At 44.8% G+C, this 12,133-nt stretch overlaps 1 protein-coding gene across 2 annotated transcripts in view; it reads left to right on the top strand.

The window, feature by feature from the left end:
- Positions 1-12,133, top strand: part of GLRA1 (glycine receptor alpha 1) — a 47,320-nt gene that overhangs the window by 18,826 nt on the left and 16,361 nt on the right. For both annotated transcript variants that reach the window (XM_021552111.4, XM_021552110.4), the window contains exons 3-5: positions 584-651; positions 9,204-9,427; positions 11,235-11,317. In XM_021552111.4, coding sequence (XP_021407786.1) covers positions 584-651; positions 9,204-9,427; positions 11,235-11,317 — 375 coding nt within the window. The remainder of the gene's footprint in view (positions 1-583; positions 652-9,203; positions 9,428-11,234; positions 11,318-12,133) is intronic.

Raw genomic sequence — 12,133 nt, 5'->3', positions numbered from 1 at the left:
CTGGAAAGGTCTTTGGGATTTGTAACCTGGGATTTACCCTGCTGAGCAGCCGGTCTCTCCCTGCTGTTTGAGGATGCAGAGGGTCAAGCAGGCAGTGTTAGCCCAACACCACCATCATCATGTGGGGTATTTGCTGCTATAGCCAGCCTGATCCCTCCAGCTCACTCTGCTGCACTGGCTTGGAAGGGAGCACCTCATCCTAGTTCAGGAACAGTGAATATTTCATAAGTATAGCTCTAAATAAAAGGCAATTGTCTCTCAGCTCCTTTCTGGGATATTTTGCTAGCACGTTCAAGGTGAAATTACCACCTAGAAACTGTCCTGGCTGGCTCTGATCTATTCCTGTTCATCTGAGCAGTTCCCATCAGATATCTATAAAACTGCCAAACAGGGGAACAGAGGCAGAGCACAAGCCCTGCCTGGTGTCAAACTGGCATCAGAACCAAGACTGGACCTGGCAGGGCACCCAGGCCTTTCTCCCCTGCTCACCCCATTCCCACAGCAGGTTTATACTCCAGAGTTGAAATCCTCTGTTCCACGAGCACACAGTGAACTGCTGTTCCAATCTGTGTTTGTCATGCAGGCCCACCAGTGAACGTCAGCTGCAACATTTTCATCAACAGCTTTGGTTCGATTGCAGAAACAACTATGGTAAGTAAAAATCACAGCACAGCTGCTCAGCTACTGCCTCAGCCTCACTGCACTCCCAGAAAATGAAGCATCACCCTTCTCCTCAGAGGGACCAGGGAAAACCCTCAGTGCTCCTGAGCTTACTCAGAGTTTGAGTAAATTAATGGTCAACACACATGACTCATTTTATGTGGCTGAAGACCACAGAGTCTCCATCTACATCTTATAAAAACACCCCATGAGCAAAGGACAAGGGTCAGAAAGGAAAACAAATAATCTTTTTCTGAAGATTTGCCTAAGGCTCCAAGCTCAGTGATTGTTACAGATACTTTGTGTTTAAGTGGGCATCAATCCAAAATTATTCTGGATTCAAAGAGAAGGGAAATCATCTGAACTCAAATTCAGCTTGCACCAGGATTTCAGATTCCCAAAGATTAAGAGAATTATTAAAGACTAAAATGATTGTTTTCTTGCAGACACATTTCTAGTAGACAATGATTTTTAGTAGAAAATCAAAACCAATATTTCTGAGTTAAGGCTCACTTCATACAAAATTAGTGAGCATGGCTAAAGGCTGTATCTAATTGGCAAGAGGATCCCTAGAACAGGAGATAATTGCTCCATCTGAAAACTATTAAAGATTGGTTGTGACATAACCAGTGAACAGCAAAGGAAAAAACTCTGGAGGTACTGTGCCTTGCTGCTGTGCTAATTAAAGATAATCCAGAAATATGGTGTTTAATTACCCTCTGGTAATTCTTTTTCTAGAATAATGCTGAATGAAGAATGCAAGGCTCCAGCTTCAGGCGTTCTGTGCATTCAGGCAGGAAGTTTTAGGCTTTGCATAGAGATCACACCCCTTGACTTGAACAAATTACTTGGCATGCACAGCACTGTCAGAGGAGAGCCACAGCCACACAGCTCAGGTTATGAGTCTCTTCTGACACTACATCATTCTGCTGGAAATATTTGGGTTGGGACAGTTCAGCTCTGGTAGTGGAGGAGAAAAACAAAGCTGTAATTCTGTCCAAGCACAGGGAAATAGATTTCCTATCTGGCCTGCAGAATTTGTCAGAGCTCACAGATGGGAGTGTAGCATGGATTCATTTGTATATAAAGCAAAAGAGAAAGAACTGCCACTGAAATACACATCTGTTCCTAATTTACTGTTTATTGGTTACCTCCTTTGGCCTTGCAGGCAATAAATGCTGTTCCTACACCAACCCAGAGTGCAAGGGAGCAGGAGAAGCCCTCAAAGGATGTGTGCAATGTACAGAGCACACTCCACTGAAGCGTTTTTCAGTGCATCTGCCCCACTCTGCGAGATGCACTGGAGCAGCCAAAGATGCCACACGATCCCTACGAGCAGGATGCTCCATAAAATTAGCACAGGCTAGCACAAGAGAGATGCAGTTCACCTCCAAGACACGCTGCAGGGACTTGCTATCATTTCCAGATGCCACTCATTTCATAGGCACTCTTCCATGGGAAAAAAATCCCCATGGGAGCCCGAGAACACCCTGTGGGCACATTGCTCTGTCTGGAAATATCCGAGGCAGCTCTGACAAGCCAGCCCAGATGTCAGGCTGACACAGCAGCACACAGCCCAATCTAATGTGGGAGCAGCAGTTCTGCTTGTAAACACCAACAGCAACACAAGAAACAGGTACTGAAACAGCTGAAGCACAGGTCCTGAAACAGCTGAAATGGAGATCTCAGCATGCTGGAGAGGTCCTGGGAATTTGTAACCTGGGATTTGCTCTGCAGAGCAGCCAGTCCCTCCCTGCTGTTTGAGGATGTAGCAGGACAAACAGGCAGTGTCAGCTCCCCAGCAGTTTCTGGGAAGAGCAGATTGTCCTGTCTTGAAGGGTTTCCGAGACAGATCTGACCATTTTGAATTCAAAGTGGTCAAACATCAGAGGAAGGGGTGGCAGCTTGCATAATGGAGAGGGGCAAATCAGTGTTTTACCAGAAAGAAAGCCATCCCCTGGGACTGATGATGGCAAAACTCCCCCAGCTGCTTCACTGGCCAAAAAGAGAAAGAAAATTATGTTTGAACCCCCATCATTAGGCACTCTAAGCCTAGTCTGGTTCAGGTCTGGGTACTATACCACCTTCTATTTCATTACTATTACACTATTACTTGCAGGAACAGTCACAGGGTTTTATGAGCACCCCACATGCAGTTGAATAAGGCTTTAAAGTATCTCCATAGTGAGCTGATACTTCCTACAGAAAATACCACTGCTCCCTTCTAAGTTTACACTGCCTGAATATAACAAATCAGTGTAAACCATGAGCTCACTGTGCAGAGGATTAGAGAAATTAGAGAGAGAGCGCTCACTTATGGCTTAAGGCCTCATGGAAGGTAGAAGGAGAGGAAAAAATACAGAAAAAAAAATAGGAAACACCCAGGCATTTGATGAAGACAGCTGGATCTACAAACCTCAGAAGGAAAGACAATGAGGTGCAGCCAAGAGAAGGCACAAACTCCCCAGAGTGGGCAGAAAACTGCTACCTGCCCCACAAAGGTTCAAAATGAACAGGGCAATAAGCGGAGATCTGAAAATCGCTGCAAGGTTAGAGGAAATTAAAAAAAAGTTAAAAGGCAAAGTCATCCACCAAATTGAATTCCTAAGGCAGAGCTGATTTAGAGCAAGGGGAGCAACTCCTTTAAGCATCCTGCAGAGCTGCAGACCCAACATAAAATCCTCTAGTGTTGCACATAATTGATGGGACATTTATGTTGGATTGCAGCTCAGAGCTCATATCCAGCCCCACTTGCCTGGAGCTCTAAGGACAAGGGAGGCTGGCACTGGGAACACATTCCTTGTTGTGCTCCAAAGGGAAAGAGAGGACCAACACAACAGCCAGATCCTCCTGCCCCAAAGCATCACTGCAAAATCAATCCAACAGCCAGGGATTCCCAGGGACAAGTGCAAGAGGCAGCCACTCTCTCCAATTATTATTATGACAAACACCAAACAATCCCCAAACACAAGCTCTTAATCCCTTTTCATTGTTCAAAAGCATAAACAACTCCCCAGCCACACCAGATTATGAAACCTGTAGCAAATGTAGAAATTTCTCATTCCAAATAAACAGAAGTGGAGCACCTTCAGAACAGGTCTTGGATTGTAAGGGAATAAACTGCACCTGCTTTGGCATTTCTTTGAGGCATGAGGCAACTGATAGGATTATCTGAGAATTTCATTAACAAATTCCCTGCTATAACAGGAAACTTGAAATTAATTGATGCCCTTGCTCACTCTTCCAGTGGAAGGTGCAGTTTTGTAGCCTTCCAGTGGCTTAGGCAACTGGGAGCATTTTGTACACAGTGCAGGCATGGGCAGAAGAAGGAATACATTTTTATATCATCCCCCAGCAATGCTAGCAGCTGGACTCAGGATGAGCTTTTCTAGACTCTTCTTTTAAAAAGAACCAACACACAGCAGAGACTGGAAAAGAACTTAGACACAGTGTAAATATGCAAATTCATTTTTGCTGCTTTCATGCCATAGTTATCTCATCTGAAAAGAGCAAAGCAAATGTGACCTTCCAGCCAGCTGCAGCACAGCCACGACTGAGCTCCCAGCATCTCCTGAGGACAGGAGAAGCTGGAGGCTGCAACTGTCCAAATGTTAAGTGCTTGTTCAGAGACATCTGCACATGAGATTTCCAACGAGAAAACAAAGCATCCTATGAAGCAGACCAAGAAATTCAATCAAAACTCACAAACCCCAGTACAGCAGAGATTCTGATGAAGAACTTGGGTCCCACATTTATACTGGTCCCCCTCACTCCAAAATCAGTAAAAGATACGAGTTTCAATGCACAAAGCTCATAGCAAAAGTTAGGTTTTAAGCAAAATTTCCTGCAGTCAGTCATTCTTAAACCCAACAATCAGTCCCACAGAGATGATAAGCACCTAACAAGTCACACAACACAAAATGAAAAGGTTTTCACACCTACTCACTTTCTGCTGCCATCTCAGTGTCAGACCTCCAGTGTTCCAGCTGTCTGTGATTAGAGTTTGTCTTTGCACTAATGCTTTAGGTTCCAGGACAAAAATCCCCACACTTATTAAGCACCAGGGTACTGCTCCCACCCCTCACCAGGTGCCTGCCCTTCTCTGATACAGATTACTCCTGCCCTCACCCAGGGGTGGTTTAACAGGCTTCAAATTGGCTACTTGGCTATTAACCCCTCCTAGGGCTGCTCCTGGTGTGCTTGGTGTTTTTGCAGTCTGTTGTAGTGCTCCTTGACAAGGCAGGTTGCCTTCAAAATGTTCATTCCCATCCTAAAGACTTAATGCTAACAAAGCCCCTCATGCTCTGGTGGGGTCCCAGAATCCTCTCCTGAAGGAGATCGGTCTCCACCTTGCTTTTTCCACCAGCAAAATGTAGATTTATCAAAGGGAAAATCTCTCCCCAAAACTGTTTAGTGCAGAGGCTGCTCTGACAGAGCCCTGCATCAGGAGGGAAAACCTATGGAGTTTCCTGAGGGGCTCCATCCCTTCAGCTCAGCACTGCCTCCAGCCTCCTCTGCTTTCAGCAGCAGATGTCAAGGCTATGGGATCCTGGGAAGGTCTCAAATGATCTTCTGTTTCCTTGTCTCCTTGTGAGGTCACTAAGCAGAATTTCATTTCAGCATTATCAAATTGAACTATTTTGATCACTCCAGTTATTCTCTTCCTGCCTTGTGTCATTTCCCTCTTGGGAGTAAAATGCCTTTGTGCCAAATTGCAAAGCTCCTGAATGCCTTCCCTGACAGAGCTGCTGCTCCTCTCTCCCAAGCCAACCAGAGGAGCAGGCTGCACAAGATAATCAATGCCTGGATGTGATGGGCACACAAATGAGGAATGTGAGGGATAAGAAGGATATGGAGAAAGAGATTTTTATTTTTGTTTGCCAAGTTTGCAGCCCCAGTCAAACTTCTTATTTCTTTGCTTGAAAGTTCACATCAGAAACTGGCCAGTGCTGTCCATCATTTAGGAATAACTGTGAACTTCTTGGGGATGCTAATTAAGATCTCCTGTACAGCATCCAGGAGAAATGTTGCATATCTCCAGTAGCCAAGGAATGAGTGTTGCTTGGCTCATCACCACTCAGCCTGGCTGCAATGCTGAGGACAAAGCTTCCAGCACAGAGGATCCTCATCTGGTACAGAACACTGTAACCCTTCTCTTAGCCTGTGTCACAGCACAGACATACCCTGACTGCTCTCCATGCCTTCTGCTGGCTCCTCAGGCAGTGTCATGTCCAGTTTGCAGTCACAGTGCTTGGTTTTACATTTATGTTCAAATAAGGCTTGACACAAGAAACCTAAAAGGCTGCTCAGAACCTTCAGGATTGCAGTGCAATGACATAAGGGCAAAGGCATCTGGGAGAAAACCACGTTCTCAGAGAGCAGGCCAGAACTGTGGATCTTCCCTGAGTAGGAAGATCTGCATAAATGCACACATAGAGGTAAAATATTAATGCCCTGAAATGGCAAAGCAAGAGAATTGCATTCAGTGCATATATCAGATTTCTTCATCCTTGCCTTTTTTATATCACAATGTAATGCCCTGTTTTCTGTATTCCAAAACAAAAAAATACCCACAGCAAACACTTGTCTCCAAAGGAGGAGCACAGAGTAACACAAACCAGAGTTACTCCCCACACTGCTGCACATCCCAGGGTGGAGGTGGTGCAGTTTCTCCCCCACATTCCCAAGGTGCCCCTGGACTGCTCTCAGCAGGACATGAGGACAGTGTCACTCTAGAGGTGAATTAGGAGGGACCTTCTCACAGCCATCCACTGTGAGAAGTTAATTTTATTTTCATTTGGCCCACGAGTGTTTAATTAAGATGCCCCCTCATGGTTGCAAAGACTGCAGATAAAATTCTGCCTGTGGTCTATTGCTGTGGAGGCAACGTAAACCATTCAACACCTTCTCTCTTAACCTTTCCTGTCCTTTTGTCAAGTTTTGGAGCTGAAGCGGTGAATTTACTCCACCAACAAAGCTTACCTGCAGTAACTCAGGCTGTTGGAAGGAATTTGGCTCCATTCCCTCCCCCCTTCTACTACTCCATCAGGCTGAGCACACTTCTGGACAGCTACCACTGAAGTTTCTTCCAAACATGAGTTTAATTTGTGTTGTACATGACAGAAGTCCCAAACTGGAGCTGACCTGCTAGCATCCAGCTTATTTGTAGCTGAATAAGCAAAACAACCTTTTGCTTTCTACCTATTAGGTCAGTGACATTGATTTCCCCTGGCTGCAATGGCTGCAGATCTTGATGCACAGAAAAGAGAGAATTGAAAATATACAGGTAGCTCTGGGAGCTGCTGCCTGCTGTGGAAAGTGAGAATTCATGCTTCCTTTCCTTCTCCAGGCTTGCATGATGGGCTGGCCCTGTGCTGAGACCCTGCTCCCCAGCTGTCCCCAGCTATTCACATTTCCTCTAGACACATTTTCCAGGGTCGACATAGATGAATAATTAAGTGAGAGGGATGCACTAGGACTTGTGAAGGTGACACTTGGAATATCAGCAGAAGGAAAGAGTGTTGCAAGTCTTTTTTGTGTTCAGAGGTCTGCTCCTTTTAGTATCAAGTCCGTGTTTCATTTGCTGTTGTCACAATCATTAATGTCATTAGCAGCTTCTGCGCTCTGAGGGTGCAGATGGCACCAAGTGGCCTGAAACAGACTCTAGATTATGTGCTTGGCTAAGAAGTGCCTCATCCAAAACACAGAGCACCCAACAGAATCCTCTTATGGGAATAAATCACATGGGACTCCATTTTCTTCATGATGGAAAAAGCCCATTCTTTATTCACATAACTCCTTTTTATACAGTTTTACAGACCTCGTGTGGGACTCCAATTGGTCAGTAGTTTTCTTGCCAATCACTTTTATTGGTTAGTAACAAGTTGTTATCCTGTATTGACTGGTCACTCAGACTCTGTGTGTACTGCAGGGAAAGCTGTTTGTGAGAGATAGATTTCATTTTTCTGTCTAATGGTGTAAAAACAGTTTATACAGGTGCAAGGTGTTTTTACCCTGGAATAGATTATTATGTTAATGGACTGCTCACACCAGGATTACTTTCATATGAGAACTTGCAAAATGCTGGCTTTGACAAGGCCAGCCACTGATTCCAGGAGAGCAGGCTTGATTTTATAAAGCCTTTCTTTATGATTTTTCTACCTTACTGCAACATCCTCTCCCAACCCTCCAGTGCCACTGGACACCACGAGAGCCTCCTGGGCAAGAGGATGTAGGTTCACAGTCAAGTGAGCTCTTGAGGCAGCATCCTCAGCAAGTCCCCTGTACAGGCACCCTTCAACTCCAGAACTTTGTGTTCTCCAGAGGGAAAGAACAGACCTGGTGGCAGAGTGAGGCACTCTCACCGAGTGCCTGCAGCAGGTATAAGACACCAGCAAGCACATCAGACACCCTCCATTAACTGTGTCCTAATAAAAGTCTTCAAAGTACATTTATATTAGAACGGCAGCAAAGAAACCCTTAATCATGAGAAGGACTATTCATTGGGCCTGGGCAGTGGAATTGGTTTATTATATGCTGCTCTTCAGATGCAGTCTGCCTCTATACTTAGAAAATGTCAATTAATTTATGGTTGTGGAGCTTTCATGCCTCTCCTGATAGCTGGCACATCCTCTTCCCATTTCAATTTGTTGTATCACTTTCTCATGTGAAAGTCAGAAGAAAAGAAGCACACAGATCACCCTGGGAAGCTGTCAGTCAGACAGGGAGAAGAGAAACTGCCCCAGATTTTCCAGTAGTGTCTGAACTCAGCCTCAGCAGCCAGCCTGGACCTGGGAACTGAGGGGAACTCTTAAGACTTGTGGTTATGAAGCAAGGATAATTGTGCATAGTGCTGAGGGACTACCTTCAGTTAAGGAAGATGGTCATTCTATAAAATCTGTTGCCTTTACGGCATTTTGACATTAGAGAGGGGAACCCAGAATGCTCAGGATTAGGAGAGCAGATTTCATAAATATCCTTCTCCTGCTCACAAAGTCTAACCAAGGGCAGCTGCTCCCACTGGCTCATCTCAGTTATCCTTGTATTAGCAGACACAGGGAGTTTCTGTTTCATGGACAATCTTTCTCACTGTGCCTTTTCCTTTCCCAGTGCCAGGTGAACTACAGATAGTCATGATACGGGACAGTTCAGCACTGAAAAGAATCTGGTTTCAGTTTCTATCCCCACTTACTCCTCTGGAACATCCTCCTGCTGACAGCGGCCATTCTGCCCTCCACAACTGCTCATATTCTCTGCAGCCCCAGGGTCCAGACAGAGAGGTCCTGGCCCTTCCCACACAGCTGACAATTGCTGTAACAGAGGGATGCAAGGACAGGCAGCTGCTCATGCTATGCCATGGCTGGAAGCTACAAAGCTAAAAATTAATAACAGTTCCTTGAGGAATAATACCAAAAACACTTGGCATAGCTTGGGAACTGCAGGCCTGGACATGGTCTGGCTCATTTTTGTTTGGTTTTAGTGTGTGCTGCCCAGCTGCCAGCACCTTGAGGCTGCTCTGAGCTCTGCTGTGTGTCTGTGTGCAGGATTACAGGGTGAACATCTTCCTGCGGCAGCAGTGGAACGACCCCCGGCTGGCCTACAACGAGTACCCCGACGACTCCCTGGACCTGGACCCCTCCATGCTGGACTCCATCTGGAAGCCTGACTTGTTCTTTGCTAATGAGAAAGGGGCCCATTTCCATGAGATTACCACGGACAACAAGCTGCTGAGGATCTCCCGGAACGGCAACGTCCTCTACAGCATCAGGTGAAGTGACTGCACCAAGGTCATCCCAGCCTAGACTTTGGGCATGCTGCTGGAAAAGAGAAATTTAGGGGGTTTTAAGGTGGGAGATCATTCAATTAGCAGTGATGAAGCATATTGAGACAGAGGCTTGGTCTGGGAAGGAATTTAACTCATCTTTACCTCTTTCAGTTCAAGGACTTCTGCTTGTAGTAGATTCCTTAACATCCCTAATGTAAAATTACTTCAGATATCTTATGTTAGTACAAGCCTAAAACCAGCTGTGCTGTGTGAAAACCAGTAGAAGCTCATGAACACTCTGTTTTCAAAGCTGCAGCATTTCCTGTACAAAAAAAAAAAATTAAAAATCAGGGAAAATGCTAAGTAGGGCCCCGTGGCTTTGTCTCAGCCTAGTTGTTCTCAGTTATCCCTTTATTGCTAGATCCAAGAATCCATCAGCAAAATTGAACTAATTACACTGCATTTCCCACAGGAAATCAAACTTAGCCCCCACCTTCACTTCCAACCCCATTCACACTGGATTTTAAAAGAATGAAATTAAGATCAGACTTCACAGGCCTAGACTGGGAAAGTTTAACTGTATATTGAAGACCTTTTCACCTCATGTATAATGTAAATTTGCCTCTGGAACACACACCCCATTTCACACTGCAGCTCCCAGGGGCAGCAATAGGAAGGAAAAGCAGTGTGGAGCTGTAAAATGGAAAATAAATGGCTTAATGCTGCAAAGTAGATGGCCTCCATCAAACACCAAGGAGGTTCCATCCCGAAGACCTGATGGCCAAAACAATGAATTACCATGTGTTGGCTGAATGGGGGAACTTCACAGTTCTTAATTTTAAAAACCAGACATGAGAAATAGTCTTTCCCTTTAAAAAGAAAAATCTCTGCCATTTTCTAACTGGTTCTTTGCTACTACTACTTGTAATAATCAAACTCTAGGCAAGGCATTTACAAGAAGGTGGATTTTGTCACATCTTCTGTCCCAACATGCTCTAAACTCAAGCTGAGAATTTCTAACAACATAAGATTTTAAATTAAAGTATCTTTCCCTCCTGATAAGTTTCTTGTAGGTCTGATGATAGAAAAATTCAGTTTCTGTCTCCTGGGTAATTCTGCTATTTCTACGTCAAGGCCAAAAGTTGAAAATCCTAAACACTTCGGGGAACAGCATTTTCAACATTATCAAACCAAATAATTCAAGTCTAACTATCTGGAGCAAATCATTTAGTATCAGGTTGTTGAACCAACCTAACATTTTAAGCATAGATCATGGTACAGAGCAGCACAGCAATATAACACAGAAAATGTAGCCTACACCTAGTGGAAAATTGAGACAGAAATAGAGGTCTCAAGGGCTCTGCAGGAATTCAGGAAGGTACAGGAGTTGATATCGGCTTAGCATGAGGCATTTTCCCTGCAGAAAATCCCACTGAAGTCTTTCTTTCCCCACACACAAATACATGACCTTGATCAAACTTCTTTTTGGTGGTTCTTTATCACACACAAATGTTCTGTTCAGAGATTCACGAACAGAAATGTTTCTGGGGATTCCAGAGAGTGGGCTTGGGCTTTCTGCTAACCCAGCCTGTGGTGAACCTGAGGCAGGCCAGGAAAAGCAGCAGAACTGTTTGTGAGGGAATGTTGCACACAGTCTCAAACAGCAGGCTCTGCTGGGGATGGTATCACAGACCTAAATGTTCAGCACTTCTGGTGCTTTCCAGGCAGGAAGAGATGGATGATCTGCCATTCCCCCAGCCCTCAGCAGTGCCCACTGTTTGGCATTCCCTGTGCTCTCCTCTCTCCTCAGGATCACGCTGACTCTGGCCTGCCCTATGGACCTGAAGAACTTCCCCATGGACGTACAGACGTGCATCATGCAGTTGGAAAGCTGTGAGTCCTGTGCACACTTTTCTGTCACACTGTGACAAAATAACTCACAGAAGCAGGCTAGATGTAAAAGGAAAGAAAAAGAGCCCAAAAAAGCAAACTTTATTTTCTGACTCCACTATATACAATAGCAAATATGACAGTGGATTGGAGGGTGAAACTGCCACCTCTCCAACCACACTGTTTAAACCAACAGTTCATCAATTCTCTCCATCCACAAAGAAGAACACAAAACAATCATTATTTACATGAATATGCATGGAAAAACTCAGTAGAAATATGTAAGTATCAAAAGGCATAGGAACTTTTAAAATAACTTTAAAACTCTCAAAAGAGCAGGGCAACACTTTTCCATGCTGCTGTCCCCTGCTATCTCTTTTCCCATCTGCAGCCCATCCCCAGCCCAGCCTTCACTGGAGGCTTGCTCGAGAGCCTCTTGCTTAGGATTTTCCATTTATTCAGCCCATGTGACATTTTCTAGGAAAGCCAAACCTCAAAAGATCCCATGTGGGGAACCCTGGTTTGCCCGTGTTTGCATTGGCCTTTCACTTTGCAGGAGAGAGGTGAGAGTGCTTTCAGCTGCAAGTGGGATTTTTTTCTCTTTGGATGAACATCTGCCACTTGTACATTCTGCTTATCCCAGAGGAGGGAAAGATGATGAGCTGCTTCCAGAGAAAGCAGTCAAGAACAGTAGAAAACAGTTCAGCAAGCCAAATTAAAGAAAAAAATGTTATTTATTGCAGAAAATCCATTGCAACTCCAGTGGAGGTCTTTGCCCTGGCTCTTACCACATAAACAAGCAGTTTTGCCTCAACCCAA

Source organism: Lonchura striata, chromosome 13, assembly GCF_050655825.1.
Source record: "Lonchura striata isolate lonStrDom1 chromosome 13, ASM5065582v1, whole genome shotgun sequence".
NCBI classification, from domain to species: Eukaryota; Metazoa; Chordata; class Aves; order Passeriformes; family Estrildidae; genus Lonchura; species Lonchura striata.
This window is presented reverse-complemented; position numbering and strand designations above follow the sequence as displayed.